This window comes from Staurois parvus, unplaced genomic scaffold (genome assembly GCF_062004578.1).
Source record: "Staurois parvus isolate SC_StPar_1 unplaced genomic scaffold, SC_StPar_1.0 ptg000011l, whole genome shotgun sequence".
Taxonomy (NCBI): domain Eukaryota; kingdom Metazoa; phylum Chordata; class Amphibia; order Anura; family Ranidae; genus Staurois; species Staurois parvus.
In genome coordinates, this window is record NW_028317807.1 from 36,377,308 (window position 1) to 36,394,124 (window position 16,817).

The 16,817-nt window shown below is 40.1% G+C and overlaps 1 protein-coding gene across 5 annotated transcripts in view; it reads right to left on the reverse strand.

The window, feature by feature from the left end:
* Positions 1–6,719: 6,719 nt before the first annotated feature.
* The window catches only part of MLPH (melanophilin), a 100,048-nt gene continuing 89,950 nt past the window's right edge, over positions 6,720–16,817 (reverse strand). For all 5 annotated transcript variants that reach the window (XM_089672427.1, XM_089672428.1, XM_089672425.1 and 2 more), the window contains 2 exons: positions 11,860–11,951; positions 6,720–10,907 (listed from right to left, as the gene is read on the reverse strand). In XM_089672427.1, the coding sequence (XP_089528553.1) occupies positions 10,887–10,907; positions 11,860–11,951 (113 nt within the window). In that variant the 3' untranslated portion in view covers positions 6,720–10,886. The remainder of the gene's footprint in view (positions 10,908–11,859; positions 11,952–16,817) is intronic.

Here is a 16,817-nt window from a genome sequence, read left to right on the forward strand (position 1 = left end):
GACCTGCACATGTGGATGAAGAGAAGACCCATTCTAGATCTGACAAAAAGTGACCACCAAGTTGTTAACACTGATTGTAGACTGTGGCATCTGTTAGGAGGGAACTAAGCTTTTGGGCCATGCATTTAGTCTAAACATCAAAGGTCTGGCAGACTGCCATAGAAGCAATGAAGAATGCATGGCAGGGTCCGCCAGAGAAAAGAGAACTTTAACGAGGACCTCTAACCTCTTGTCTACCAAGTCCTTGACTATAGTATTTTTATCTGTGGGGACTGTCAAGGTCTTTTAAAACAAGAAATGGCAGGATCTACAGCAGGAACTGCTTACCTTCATAGGAATCTTTCCTCAGTAAGATAGTATCAAGTGCTTGGGTCACACAGGTGCAATGTGAGACAAGCCAATACAAATAAATGGTGCCAGGTTCCCAGCAATGACCACCGGAAGGATGGTCACTGGCCCACACACACCCTAAGAGGGCTTAGGAGATAAAAAGGCACCATGGGCAAAAATGTTTAAAGGGCTTTCACCCTGTACTCATTGCTGAAGCTTCTGCATGCATGATTAATAGGGGAATATACCCCATCTGGGCCTCACCTTTCACAATGAGCATTCCCCCACAGGGCTCTTCATGGACAGGACTCCACTGTTGACAGACCACGGCGCTGGGCCTGTAAAGCACCCTGCAGCTAATTCCATGCATTGCACTACATGCCAAGGGGAGCCCTTACAGCAGAATCCAGAACATGTCAGCAACATTAAAGGTAAGCCCTTCTTAGTACCGTAGGGAAGTCAAGTGATTAATATGCAAATAAGGGTTATGTATGTTTTTTTACATCATCAGACACAAGTAACATACACATTGATGACCCATTGCTTGAGGATTGTTTATGTAGCCACCCTTCCCTAAACAGGGACTACTAGTCAAATTTAGTTCTGCTGGGTGATAGATAACCTAGCTTATTTATAGTCTACATCAGTGTTTCTCAAACTTTTTTGAGTCAAGGCACCCTTTAAAATATGGACAATCCCGAGGCACCCTTTAAAATTATGGACAGTCTTGAGGCACCCCATTCTAAAATAGTGTGCCTCAAGATTGTCCATAATTTTAAAGGGCACCCCACTCTAAAATGTGAAAAACTGTTCTAATATTTTTATATAACGCAGCAACATCCACACATGTAGGACACCCAACATTAGAGGTGATTTATTCTTCCAAAGCAAATACACTTTTGCACACTGGCACTGGTACTGGTATTCCAATGTTTCTCTTTTCCCTCAGTTTTTCTCCATCACTGAGCTAATGTGATCACAGCACTGATGGAGAGGGGCAGGGGAGGGTCACACTAGGATGCTGTGAAGGCAGCTGACATCCTCCTTATCAACTGATGATGTCATTGGTTGTCAGGATGCCAGTGGCTATAAGGTCATAATGAAAACCTGTGGCTTTGTGTAACTAAAAGGCAGGCTTGTTCCACCCACTGGCTTGTATACAAGTTTTGGGCAATTTTTAGACATTTTGCCAAGGCACTCCTGTAGAAACCTCAAGGCACCCCAGGGTGCCTGAGCACCCTGGTTGAGAAAGGCTGGTCTACATTATTTGGTTTTATTTCCTAAATTCAGTGAAGCTGTAGTTTCTCCCTTCTGCCCGTAGGTGTTGATGGCACCTGTGATAGTAGTTTGAGAAACTACAGTAAACCTGACTTAAGAATATTCATAATTCCTTAGCCAATCTATTGGAGGTTTATGGCTGCTGGTGCATGCTGTGGGGGAATATAGATATTTGGGGAGGGCCAAGTGATCTGTTCCCCTTCCCACCAGGCTGTGGTCTGGGGATGGTGTATGTGCTGGAGCTACTTCTTACCCATATACCTAAGGGTATATGAAAGGAAATGGATTTGGAACAGTTCTTCTCTGAGTGCAGTATGTAGTCCCATGGAGGCTGTTTTTTTTCTGGAGAAGGATTGTGTTGCTACCGGAGAAGTCTGCTAAAGTGTTCCAACACAGGAGTGTTGGTCTTGACGTAACGGTCCTTTTCAAATGCAGTGATGTATGAAGTACTGAAGTTCTGTTGCAGCATCTGCAACACTAACCCTCATTCCCATGAATTATGAGTAATAAATTAACCACTGACTGTCCTGCCCATGTCAATTATACTGGGGGTGAGCGGCAAAGCCAGGCACAATCACATACCTGTACATTGTCCGAAGGTGGGCATGCAGCACACGGCTCCTGCAACTGCTCTGGCCAGTGCAGCTCCCAGTACCTGGCCGCTTTGAGCAGCTGGGGTATCATGTGATCGCTATGTGATCACATGATCACAAAGTAAACACAACTGTTATGAATGGGTTTAATTTATGACAGCTGTGCTTAGTATTGTGATGCTGTGATTGACCCACAGCTATTGCATGGTGCCTGGGACAATCACAGCACCCTGTACCATGTAATTAGCTGTATCCAATCACAGATCACAGTGGAAAGCCATTCATGACAGTTAAAGTATAACTAAAAAATTTTTTTTTTTTTAGTTTTGGATAGAGTAGAGAGGGATTAGAACAACTGTCAGCTTTTATTCCTGTCTGTGTCCCTGCTAGGGAGATTCACACTCTCTATTTGCCCTGTTTACCATTAATATTGAAAGTAATAGAGGGGAAATCTTCCAACGGGGATACTAATTCTGGTGACCTGGGGGTCTCCTTGATTTGCAGAGATTTCCTTTCACTTCCTGTTTGCCTATAGGAAAGAAAATTAAGGGAAATTTCCACAATGGGACACAGATGGTTAAAAAAAAATCTGATGAAGGTTATAACCCCCCTTGCTCTATCCAAAATGAAAAAAGAAACATTTTGCTTATAGTTCTACTTTAACTATTGCTTAGAACACTGAACATCATCTGATGAAATTATATACAAAATTTTAAATAAAAAGCTAAAAAATGAAAAAAAATTTAATCAAATTTTTTTCAAGAAATGAGATAGGCCGCCAGTACATCAGGATTGATCAATTGTAAAATACCGTGTATATATATATATATCATAGTTTGTGGACTCTATAACTTTTACATAGACCTAATAATATACACCAATTTGGGTTATTGTAACCATAAAAATGTAGTAAAATACATTTTTGCCTACATTTGTTTGCAAAGTTTTAAAATTAAAACTAAGAAAAATGTGGGGTTGTTTCAAATTTTTTGGTATTTTTTCATTTATATAGCAAAAAAAAATGGTGATTAAATATCAACAAAATAAAGCTCTATTTGTGAGAAAATTGTATAAATTTAATTTAGGTACAGTGTTGCATGACTGAGCAATTTGCCAGTTAAAGTAGCACAGTGCTGAATAGCAAAAAAATACCCTGGTCATGAAGGGGTAAAACCTTCAAGAGATGGGGTGCTCATCTGTTTACATCCTTTAATTGTTTGAGTAATTTATACGCTGGGATGAAATGTCAGCCCACCCTGTCTCTGGGGGTACCACTATGACTCCAGGGTTCAGGAAGGTGCTATACGTAGAGTCCACAGCAGTTTAAAATTGTCACTTGAGGTCTGACTTGCATGCAGTGCACTGGATCCTGAGGCAATGAAATCAAACGTGTACACTAAGTTAGCACCCTGAAACCTGTATGTAGCACAAGGATGTGGAAATGGTTGCTTTCATTAGAACCAGGTCACACAGATGTTTTACATTAAGACATAGATTTTAAAGACAAAATGAGCGCCATATTTGCAAGTATTAGGTAGGATTATTATTGGATAGACCAATAGAAAAACTATGATCCTCCTAATTACAAATATGCCTGTATTTATTCAAACACATGACCTGTTTTCTGTCCACAGCAGTCTAAAGCTCGCTGTCAGCTGATGTCACTCAGCCAGTCCAGGTTCTGGAAAAGATCAACCCAGATGCCTGGAGCAGCAGCTGGCTCAGCTGCACTGGAGGGGCAAAGCAAAGAGCATTGACTGACAATCACCTACTCTCTACTCACTGAAGACTGAAGACTGAGAACTGAGCGATCAGCAGTGTTTGATCACTCAGTTCTCGAGTCTTGAGTCTTAGAGGCAGCGGCAGACCAATGCAGTATCGAACCAATGCTGCATACACCTTGGTGAGTGTGTTTGTTTTGTTTTTTTAAAGCCATACTTATGTTTTAAATCAATAATAAAGCCCACAATATATAAAGATGTTCTTCATGTGAATGTGAGGCCACCTGTTCAAAAGCTGAATCTAAACTAGAAGTTCATTTTTCAACTCGATAATGATCTGAAGCACACTAGAAAATCCACCAAGGATTGGCTCAGAAAGAGGGTTTTGCACTGGCCTAATCAAAGCCCTGATTTGAATTCCATTGATATGTTGTGGGGGATTTAGGGTAAATTCACAGGAGGTTGGCACAATAAAAAGGCATTCTATACTTGCTGAAAATATTCTTGAAAAATAAAAAAATAATGGGGCCACCATATTCAGGGATTGGTAAATTGTGATATACTTTTGTTCTTGGGTTTAAATATTCCTTAATGAAGGATCCTTTTCTATCTGAGAGCTAGGTGAGTACATCCACAACTGTTAGAGAGTGAGACATCTAGTTTGTGCCATCCCTGACAATACCGATATGTCAGTTTTAGGTTAGCGAAGGTATTTTTGTGTAATTATTATAAGCAATTTAACACATGATTTCTTATATTAAATATGGACTGTATATGTATCAAGGGCACATTCATGCTAAAGAGTAACTCCACTTTTATTGAGAAAAAAACATTCCTTTCTAGGTTATCAATGCATATTGCAAGGATTTTAACAAACTTTGTTGCAGATTCCTGCCTTTTGTTGTTCTGAAGAAATAGCTGTTTGCTTGTCTTATCACTCAGCTGCTGCTCCTGCAGGGCTCTAATGAGGACAGTGGTAGGGTCTGCATCCCTTTAAACATGATTTCCCTTTGGCAGTATCTCCCCAAAAATGAAATTTTGTTTCAGGGGATGCCCAAAATCTAATTTGTATCTTAGTGCACACTTCTGGTAAAATCAGTGAGCCAATCACACAAGCAGGAAATAACATTTCTGGGGAAGGGAGGTGTTCTGTATTCCAGCTGTGTAGAGACCATCTCCAGGTAATCATAGTGAACTGCATTTTATAGTAAATGACAGAGCTGCAGATTGAAAAGGAAAGGTCATTTTTGAAAATAGCATTAACTGCTTGCCAACCCCACTATAGCTGAAAGATGGCTACAGCGCGGTTGTCCAGTTCTGGGAGGGTGTCCACGGACGCCCTCCCAGAATGTGCCCTGAGCACTGCCAGCGGCACTGTCAATGATCACTGTGTCCTACGGACTTAGCTGATTACATGACAAGGTAAAAAGCCAATCACAGCGGCCTTTTGCCACGTGATCAGCTGTGTCCAATGACACCACTGATCACAAAGTAAATACAGTTGTCGGTTATCGGCAGCACTTTCCTCACACTGCCCCAGTGCCCTGATTATCAGTGTCACCCAGCAATGCTGCCCAGCAGTGTCTCCCACCAGTGTCACCCATCAGTGTCTAGCAGTGTCACTCAACAGTGCACAGCAGTGTCACCCATCGGTGCCCAGCAGTGCCACCCATCAATGCCCAGCAGTGCCGCCCATCAATGCCCAGCAGTGCCGCCCATTAGTGCCCAGCAGTGCTGCCAGTCAGTGCTGTCTGTCCGTGTCTCCAGTCAGTGCCGTCTATCAGTGCCCATCAGTACCGCCTATCAGTGTCCATCAGTGCCGCCTATTAGTGCCCATCATTGCTGAATATCAGTGCATCACCAGTGCCTCCTCATCAATGCCCACCAGTGCCGCCTCATCAGAGCCACCTCATCAGTGCCACCTCATCAGTACAGCCTATCAGTGCCCATCAGTGCTACCTATCAGTGTCGCCTCATCAGTACCCATCAGTGCTACCTATCAGTACAACCTCATCAATGCACATGAGTGAAGGAGGAAAATTACATGTTTGCAAAATTTTATAACAGAAACATAAAAAACTTTTTTTTTGCTCTTTTTTTGTTTATAGTGCAAAAAATAAAAAACCCAGAGGCGATTAAATACCACCAAAAGAAAGCTCTATTTGTGTGAAAAAAAGATTAAAAATTTCATATGGGTACAATGTTGCATGACCATGCAATTGTCATTCAAAGTGCAACAGCACTGAAAGCTGAAAATTGGCCTGGGGTAAAAGTGCCTGGTAGGCAAGTGGTTAAATTGCAATAAGACTTGCACCGCAATTGTATTAGTCGCAACTGAATACACCATAATATTATTTTTTTTTATTTGCTATTTTTTTTCCCACGAAAGTGGAGTTACCCTTTAAACATGAACATACGTGTAAAATAACTCGGAGGTTCTGGCCTCCCTGCTATGCATCTGTTCAAATTCAGATTTCAATAAAATAAAAATAGTTACTGTTATACAGTACTTGTCTGCTGAATGTCGCTGAAACATTTGTTCACTGGTGAACATCGGAGGGGGCTGGGATATAATATTGTGCTCTCTAGAATTCCTGTACCACACTGAGAAGCACAGCGAACAGCAGCTCTTTCATACAGTCGAGAAGATGGTCTTTCCAGAATTCCCTCTCACCTCAGCACCTGGAGTAGTAGGACATGTCTCGGGCAGGCAGACTAATCCCTGTGAATGCTTTAAAGGCAATATTTTTGCATATGACTAACCTGCACCTTTTAGCAATGACAAAAACTGATCAAATTGTCTTAAACTGCATATCAATTTATTTATGTAACGAAGCAGACATATGCATGTCAATATACAGTGTATGCAATATACAGGAATAGTGTACATGACACCTGTGTATTATGAAAAAGAAGCAAAGAAACTTAAGCTGGCCATACACCATCGAAATTTGTTCCAAAAATGTTTGCTAATTTTTCTAAGGGTTAGTGGGGATCAGTTCAACATTTGTTGAAGTAGTAACAAGAACGTTTGAAGTAACAGGATGGAAATTGTTTTTCGAATGAATGAAATTCTATCTGTGAATATGGTCTTTGTTGGGGAAAAAGTTTACATATTGTAATGAAACCTGTTTAGTACATCTGGGATTCTAATCGAATATCAGGTCTGGAATACATTTTAAGAGATTTAAAAAAAAAAAGAATGTTCCGACATAACTATATTTCAGAATCTCTGTATGAATGTTTGAATGAAAATTGAACTCTGTATGGCCAGGTTTACATCAACTTTAAGTTAGTGTATGAACAGAAAAGACAGAAAGACACAACAAACTAATATTCTTTGGGTTTTCTAGCAATGTTAACCTCATACTGTAACATGTTTATTCAGCAAAGCTTAGAAAGCCATTTTTGGTAGACTAAAGTAGAACATTTTAATACTTTTTCAGCACTAGCAGATGACTGATGTAATAATAATTGGGAGCATCTAAATGTATATCACTTACAATCCCAAGACATTTCCTTTTTTTCCTTATTTTGTCCCATCTTGTCCTCTTGGCCTTCATTTGCCAGTTATGGCACACATCATACAATCTGATATATCTGGGAGATTTTCTGTGGGATTCTCACTTTCGCTCAGCTAAGTCTAACTTACAGTAAACACATTCTTCACTTGGCCCCTCAATTACATATGGCAGTGACACTGTAAATAATATTGGTGCTTCTGGCTTGGCAACATTTTGTGAATGAACATGGAATGGCATACTTCATAGGCCAAGCTTGCTTTTCACACCTCAGTTAGGAGTAATTGGGAGGGATACCATAGACAGGCAGTTATTTCAACAAGAACTATGAACACTTGACCCTGAACCACAACACTGCTGCCCACCTCTCCAATCTATGTTCCTCATTTGCCTGCTTAACCACAGTAGAGAAAAGCTTGCTTCCTTCTCTAGTAAGGAAGGTCAATAAGTGGCTGTAGATATTTGATCTTTGAGAATCTTTAAGTGCAGAAAATAGGTACTACTGATATCAAAGAAGACAGATTACTGTTAGCTATGTTAAAGTGGATGTAAACCCTTTCTGAATGACATTTAGGGGCCTTCCACACAGGAGGTGACAGTTCTGATTAGCAGGGGTTCTGTGAACATCTGTGTCTGTCATATTTTAACCCTCATCTTTTGGTGGAGGAAAAAATGGAGCTTAATGGAGCCATTCATGTGCCATTCATTTCCATCTTTTTACCACCGATCTGTCACGATTTTTTACCTATGTGAATGAGGAGATAATTGGATGTAAACAAAGGCATGTCCATTTACATCTGCCATAGACTAACATTGAGCTTTCACTCAGTTCCACCTGAAATACTGACAGATAGAACTGATTGGAACAGCAATGTGAAAGGGTCTGTAATTTGTAAAAGCACAGTGTATCTTGTTTTTCTATATGAATTACTGTTTCTGTTCCTTTGTTGCATATCAGCCTTGTTGATATCCTAAATTCTCTTTGCAAGCATTTCATGTCTACATATATGTGCTAACTGATGCACATAATTTCTTGGGGCAGGTTTCCTGACAATAGTGGAACATGCCTACATAATGTACAAAAGCATGGCCACTTGTAGTGTAGCACCCTCTTAGGTTGCTAGTGTTTATTAGGTAATTTTAGCTGGCTTTTCTGTAGGGAGAACAGCAAGGAAGCATTCCTTGGTCCAGCCAGGAGACCTTGCCCTTCTGGGCAGAAGCCAGGGAAGGAGCCAGAAAAAGAAAAAGAGAATCTCAGCTAGGCTTAGCTGAGGGACCTGAATAAGTAGATTTAATCCAGGAATCCAGGGATCAATTAGCTGGAAAGCTGGAAAGGAAGCTGTGGGAGAGAGCCCAAGCTTTCCTGGAGGCTGAGTGATTCTGTGTCTCCCTCTCACGTAAAGAACCTGGTGGATATCGGAAAGAGGTAACCGATCATCCTGTGGCTGAGTGAGTACAAAACCCCAGTGCTGCAAGACTGATTGTTTAGTTCTGAGAAGAAGACAGGATCACAGGCAGCACAAAGATTATTTGGGGCTCTGTTGCTAAAGTAAAGCACATCCTGAAGTGTGCCAGTACAGCCAAGCAGGGGTGCATTACCGTTTGAGTGTTCCACAGGTACAGCTGAAGGAGTACAAGTTCTTTGTGTTGCTTTCTTGTAAAGAAGTGAACAAGCATAGCCAGAAAGTTAGCAATTCTCAACCAGCTCAAGTTTCTTCAGTTCAGGGTATCCCATGCCTCCTATCTCCATCCAAGTTCATCGTTCTCCAATCAAACTCCAAAAACAAAACCTCTAGACCGATTATTGAGCCTTTGGAAAAGTGTACAATATACTATATGCCTGGCTGTGGGTGTTGTGAAGGGGAAAATAGGCTCTAATACCAGTGGCATCTGCAAGGGTAGCACTACAGTAGTATTCATTTGAAGATCTTGACGATGATCTTGAAGACAAGATGACAAAACAAAAGAGCAATCGGCAGACAGGGACAGAGTGTTGTGAAGTTCCTGCTCAAGAACCTTCATTTCAGGAGTACCACATATTATTTTAATGAAAGTTGAAGATTCAAAGGTAGATATAAAGAGACAGACCAAAGCAGGGTTGCCTTCATTGATACTCCAACAGAAAAAGCAGCAGAAGGAGCCAGTCAATGTTGCTGCAGTACTCGTGCTAACAAGGGACAAGTTGATAAAAGGATGGGGCAGAATGACAGAGACATTAGTGTTCATTAGCTTATAAGTCTGCTACGTCTCTTCACTGTCCAGTCACAAGTTGGGGGAATGAACAAGCCCCGTAAGTGTTGCTTAACTGCAGAAGTCTCCTGGCTTTCTGAACAAGGTGTGCAACAAGGCTGTGTAAATCCCAGAATTGGACAGAAAGAAATACAAATAGTTTGGCAGGTAAAACAGCACCCATATATGTATTTAATGTGTGCATTTAGCTATTTTCCTGAAGTTCAGCTTTAAAAATATTAATAATTATTTTAGAAACTACTTTAATGAGATTTTAATGATTTGGTTTACATATAGTTTCAATCTGTCACATTATTTTTAATTAGACTTTAAAAGTCAACTCTAACAAAGCTCCACGTAAGCAGGCACGTTTAGCATTCTGCATTTAAGTCGAAGTCCATATTCCCTTTCACTTTAAATAGTTCATCTGGTTCAAACTGGACCAAACAAACTATCTCCATGACAACATATTCTGCCGCTCTCAGTGATGTAACATACTGTAGCGGCATTAGCTACATACAGTATGTGGCCCTGTGTTCTGGAAGCATCACAAACGACCTCTGATTGACCGAGGTGGAAATTGTAACACCAGTTGCCCACCTCTCCACCTTAGCCAATCAGAGAGAGCCTTGACTCCATTGAAAAAACTACAAGGCTTCCTCTGAATGATTGAGAAGCACTCGGCTTGACTCGATGTTGTTCCTGCAGCAGATGGGAAGTCACCTGTGATGCTGACACAAGGCAGTATTGCATACTGCTGTCTTTTCTGTATCATACTGTAGTAGCTAATGCTACAGCGATGACAACGATAGAATAAATTAGTTATGGAAATAGTTCATTTAGATCAGCTTGGCCCAAACAATCTATTTACAGTGAAAGAAAACATAGATTTAGGCTTTAAGGCTACTGGTACATCCCGAAAAAGCCCAGAGGTATTTGTCCCACATTTGGTATAAAGTAGCTGTATGACCCTCAGATCTCTCAATAATTGAATATTCTAATGTTATGCAATTATGCATTATATGCAACTCCCTAAAGAAGTTATTATATTTAGGTTTACTAGGATGCCCTACATATCCCAGAGACAATATAGGTGTATGCTGTATAGCTGTGGTTGTGTATCAGCCATAAGCTAAATCAGAGTTTGCTATATGAAGAAATCCAGTTATATGTATTGCAGACAAAGCCGTAAAATGTGTCAAGAGCTCCTTGTTTCATCTCTGGAGAACAGGTCTCTGCAAGACAAATACAAAATAATGATTTCTCTCTAATCAAATATACTGTACACATCTTTAGTGAAGTGCTTCTCAAACTTGTCATTCATCAAAAGCATAATGTTCCATTTGCACAAGAGGATTAATCAGACATCCACATCTACTACTACAGTTGATCCACCTGGGCTAATGCACACATAATATTCCAAGGAAAAAAAAGTTTGGGAGCTGGTGGATTATCTTATGGTTGGGGCCTATGAAGGTCTTATTTTTTATTTCAAATACTTTTTATTGAAGGTTTTTGTATAAATGCTTTTTCATTAAGATGAAATCCAACATTACACTCATTCTTGTACAGTTGTAACAGCTCCTCTCCTATACTGAAATGACTTACTCCAATTTACATGCACACTGTGAACTTAACATAGTGTGCAGCCTCTAGTTGTTACCTTCCCAGACTTATTGTCCCCAGCCTGCCCCTTTCACTCATTGGATTTCAGTTCTTTCAGTCATGGAGACATAGCATCTCATGTGGGTGGTCTGCATGCAAATGCAGCCTGTCTAGGAGTACTCACCCATCAATGCATTTTGATATTTGTATAACTCCTGTCAAGAGCCAGCCCACTGCTTGCATCAGGGCTGACAGCTCCTGAGGGGTGTACAGAGGTAGGTTGCTATGTTTCCAGGAAGCAATGTTCACCAGCCATGATTTAACAGCACTGTATGCAGAAACACAAAAACCCACTGATTATGCCACTATGTCCAAATCTGGGAAGGCAAACAGGAATTTTTGAGGGCAATCTCTATGTCCATATTGAACCAGTAGGTGTTGGTGGACAAACATTTATGAGTTTCCAGGTCTCATATAAGAGTCTGAATACTGATATGTGAAATCTAAATGTCTTATTTTTTACATTTAAAGTATCACATCACATATATGTCTTAATTGTATACAATATTATATGGCTCTTACAGCAAAGATGCGATCTGCCCTTCTGTTCTTTCCATTTGGATTGCGCTGGGTTAGGGAGCCTCGATAAAGAGAATTTCTTTCAATGGGCCCATCTGAAAATACAGAGTAATAATAGAGCATGAAAAGAAGTGAAACAACTCAGTATTAAATATAAAACAACTGAACAATCCATTTTTAGCTGAATTCTTTCATCCGTGTTTTAATTAAAAACTGAATTTGCTTCTGTCATCTTGCTGCTAGCCTTCCATGCATTATATTAACCACATGCTACTTCATTCAGCCTTTGTACTACTGAGAAATATTAAAACAACTTTGAAAAGGCTACTTAAGAGGTGGAGCAGTTATGTGATCATACAACATATATTTGTTATGATAAAGTTATTTTTTATAGCTTTCTTTTTATTTAATATTTTGTAGATAATAAATGTTGAAGAAACAAATCACAGTACAAGATAACACATTTGTAAAATACAATACAAAAATGCAAACAGCTACAAAATGGTGTATACTACTTCAAATTATGTTTGTTTTTGTTTTTTTTTTGGGGGGGGGGGCTTTTTACATTGTGCTGCTATTGAACTGGAACAGGTTGTAGATAACGTCAAGTAGTGGAATAGAGAAGAAGACCATTACTCAGATGATGAAGCATGTGGAGTTCAGCAAATAAAAAAAAAAAAATGAGTGTGTGTGTGTGGGAGCGTATGGGAGGTATTTGTACTCTCTTCAGACTAGGTTTTCCGTCAAGTGATGGTAGGGAACCGAAATAGAGGATGAGACTTCGTTGGTAAGGAGTAAGGGCCTTCGGGAGAACCATGAGATTCTACGGAAACCAGACTTTGTCGAATGTGTCTAGAGAATAATTTAATCTTGTTGTAATGTATTTCATCTTTTAAACATCCTGGATATGTTTATATGGGTTCATTTTTTAAAAATCTAAAGTAGAGTTTATTGAGAAAAACAAACAAATTTCCAGTGATTCCAGAGACGATAAACATTCAAACAGGAGTAAGCCATGCCATGTACATAGTCAAAGGCATTAAATGATACAGACATACAGAACATTATAACAAAGTTGAAGGACCGGCCACAGGTCTGTCAATGGACAAAGCACAAGAAATAACCTCAGCCGTATGAAATGTATCTCTGGGTATCCAACCATTTATTCAAACCCATTAACTGGAGGGGTGTGAATTAACCTGCTAGGAGTCTGTCCATGATCGAGTCAGGTCTGGGGTATCCAGCCAGGGGCCTCAAAAGTTGTCATATTCGCGAGAGCAGCCCCTATATTGGTATATGTAATTTGCTAATCTAAGTGTATCCCCCATACACTGTAACCATTCCTTTTGGGAGGGAGGATCTGGAGACTTCCAGTGTCTTAGAAGTGCTCTCTGGCCTTGAAATAAGGCCCTAATTACTGCTTCTCTAGTGTGGGCTGGCAATTGGAGGACATCTAGGGTTCCAAACAATGTTTAGGGTCAAATGGGATGGAGACAACATTTTATGGGTCCATTTTAGTGCGATTAGGCATCTGGCTGTGGTCAGAATGTCGTTTAATAATTTAGTAGCATGACTGGTCATATAAAAAATAAACTGGATCTAGTGGAATTTGTTGACCAAGCAGTATATCAGAAAGTGATTTAGCGAGCTGCTAGACATTGTGTATTTTAGGGCATTTACAATTAATGTGATACAGAATATTTGCATCAGTGTTGCATTCCCAGTACTTAAATGGAATTTCTGAGTTATTCATAATGTAGAAACTTTGGAATATGATACGAATTGCAGAGAATCAAATACTGATTCTTTTTGTATACAGTATATATGGAGCAATGGCAATAAAACCTCCATATCTCCTCGTATTCCTCAAGCTCTAGAGTAACACCTAAAAAGCTTTCCAAGTTACACAAATATTTATATTTAAGAAAGGATCAGTATGAGTAGTGTTTAAATGTCTGTAGATACCTGTTATAAGGTGTTTGCATGTAGAACGTTCCAAGCATTACTCTTCAAATGGGGTCAAATTGTCAAATGTTTGCTTTTTTTGCAATTGAGCATAATGTTTCATTTGTAGATAGCTAAAAAAAGATTTCCATGAGAAGTTTAAGGTGGATTGTAAATGGGAAAAAAGGAGAAGGGGTCTTAAAGAGTTGGCTAGCCAATAACGAGCACCATGGTGGTAGAGGCTAGCAGGAAGACCTAGTCTAAAAAGTAAAAAAAAAGTTATTGTGAATGTTGTTGATGTGAAATTTGGTTTTACAATATGACCATATGCTTCTAGTGGAAATTATGGAAGCATATATTTTTAAGTCATCTTACAGTTTTTGTACTGATGAGTTATAAAAACAGTATGATACTAAACATAGGTTTGTCTCCCATTTTGATGTTACTGTATTTCCTTTTTTTAAATACTTTGAAATATTTTTGGAAAGGTTTCACATTGTTATACACAATATATTTTTGGATGTATTAAATATATAGTATTTAGAGGTGAAGTGAATGCATGATTATGAAATTCATTGTATGTGCAAATAATGTTATGTTAAATAAAGTACCATATTATCTTATTACAGCTATAATACTTTAGGGCTAGCTTTTGAAGAGTCTAAGTTAAGTTTATGTAGTAGCTAGAGATGAGCGAATCGAACATGACGAAGTGGAATTCGTTCCGAAGATTTGGAAAAATTCTATTCGCGACGAATCCGAAGATTAGCAAACTTCGGATGCACGAATCGAATTTTCCCAAACATGGCGGCGACATGTGTGGCCACGGAGAAAATGGACAGAGAAGATGGGGCGGGGATCTCTGGGAAGGCGCGCAGACAAGGCGCGCTGACCCATAATGCATTCATGACATGTGATCGCATTAGCCAATCAGCAGCCAGCCAGCACTATAAATCGCGGCCATCTTAGAATTCTCCATTAGCCTCCGGTCATTCAAGAGAGACAGATCTGTGTGTATTAAGGGACAGAGTTAGGGCCACAGAGACTTTAGGGCCACAGAATCGTTACTCAGGGACACAGAATCGTTACTCAGGGACACAGAATCGTTACTCAGGGACACAGAATCGTTACTTAGAGCCACAGCTATCAAAGAATCGAAAATTTAAAGTGACATACACCCTTTTTTTTTTTGGTGGCTGTCGTGCACAGTTGGTGCTGCAGTTTGCCGATTGTGCAAAATAAACTGACTTTCTGCTTCACAACCACTATTGTACGTTCAAAGAGTTAAATCCATTTACACGCCGGCTGGCGGTAATATTTTTTGGGTGATTAGTGCATTCCAGTGACACAAACGTACAGTTTCCAGCCAACGGCAAGCTGCAATTGACCGATTGTGCTAAATAAACTGACTTTCTGCTTCACAACCACTATTGTACGTTCAAAGAGTTAGATCCATTTACACGCCGGGTGGCGGTAATAGTTTTTGGGTGATTAGTGCATTCCAGTGACATAAACGTACAGTTTCCAGCCAACGGCAAGCTGCAATTGACCGATTGTGCTAAATAAACTGACTTTCTGCTTCACAACCACTATTGTACGTTCAAAGAGTTAGATCCATTTACACGCCGGGTGGCGGTAATATTTTTTGGGTGATTAGTGCATTCCAGTGACATAAACGTACAGTTTCCAGCCAACGGCAAGCTGCAATTGACCGATTGTGCTAAATAAACTGACTTTCTGCTTCACAACCACTATTGTACGTTCAAAGAGTTAAATCCATATACACGCCGGGTGGCGGTAATATTTTTTGGGTGATTAGTGCATTCCAGTGACATAAACGTACAGTTTCCAGCCAACGGCAAGCTGCAATTGACCGATTGTGCTAAATAAACTGACTTTCTGCTTCACAACCACTATTGTACGTTCAAAGAGTTAAATCCATATACACGCCGGGTGGCGGTAATATTTTTTGGGTGATTAGTGCATTCCAGTGACATAAACGTACAGTTTCCAGCCAACGGCAAGCTGCAATTGACCGATTGTGCTAAATAAACTGACTTTCTGCTTCACAACCACTATTGTACGTTCAAAGAGTTAAATCCATATACACGCCGGGTGGCGGTAATATTTTTTGGGTGATTAGTGCATTCCAGTGACATAAACGTACAGTTTCCAGCCAACGGCAAGCTGCAATTGACCGATTGTGCTAAATAAACTGACTTTCTGCTTCACAACCACTATTGTACGTTCAAAGAGTTAAATCCATATACACGCCGGGTGGCGGTAATATTTTTTGGGTGATTAGTGCATTCCAGTGACATAAACGTACAGTTTCCAGCCAACGGCAAGCTGCAATTGACCGATTGTGCTAAATAAACTGACTTTCTGCTTCACAACCACTATTGTACGTTCAAAGAGTTAGATCCATTTACACGCCGGGTGGCGGTAATATTTTTTGGGTGATTAGTGCATTCCAGTGACATAAACGTACAGTTTCCAGCCAACGGCAAGCTGCAATTGACCGATTGTGCTAAATAAACTGACTTTCTGCTTCACAACCACTATTGTATGTTCAAAGAGTTAAATCCATTTACACGCCGGCTGGCGGTAATATTTTTTGGGTGATTAGTGCATTCCAGTGACATAAACGTACAGTTTCCAGCCAACGGCAAGCTGCAATTGACCGATTGTGCTAAATAAACTGACTTTCTGCTTCACAACCACTATTGTACGTTCAAAGAGTTAAATCCATTTACACGCCGGCTGGCGGTAATATTTTTTGGGTGATTAGTGTATTCCAGTGACACAAACGTACAGTTTCCAGCCAACGGCAAGCTGCAATTGACCGATTGTGCTAAATAAACTGACTTTCTGCTTCACAACCACTATTGTACGTTCAAAGAGTTAGATCCATTTACACGCCGGGTGGCGGTAATAGTTTTTGGGTGATTAGTGCATTCCAGTGACATAAACGTACAGTTTCCAGCCAACGGCAAGCTGCAATTGACCGATTGTGC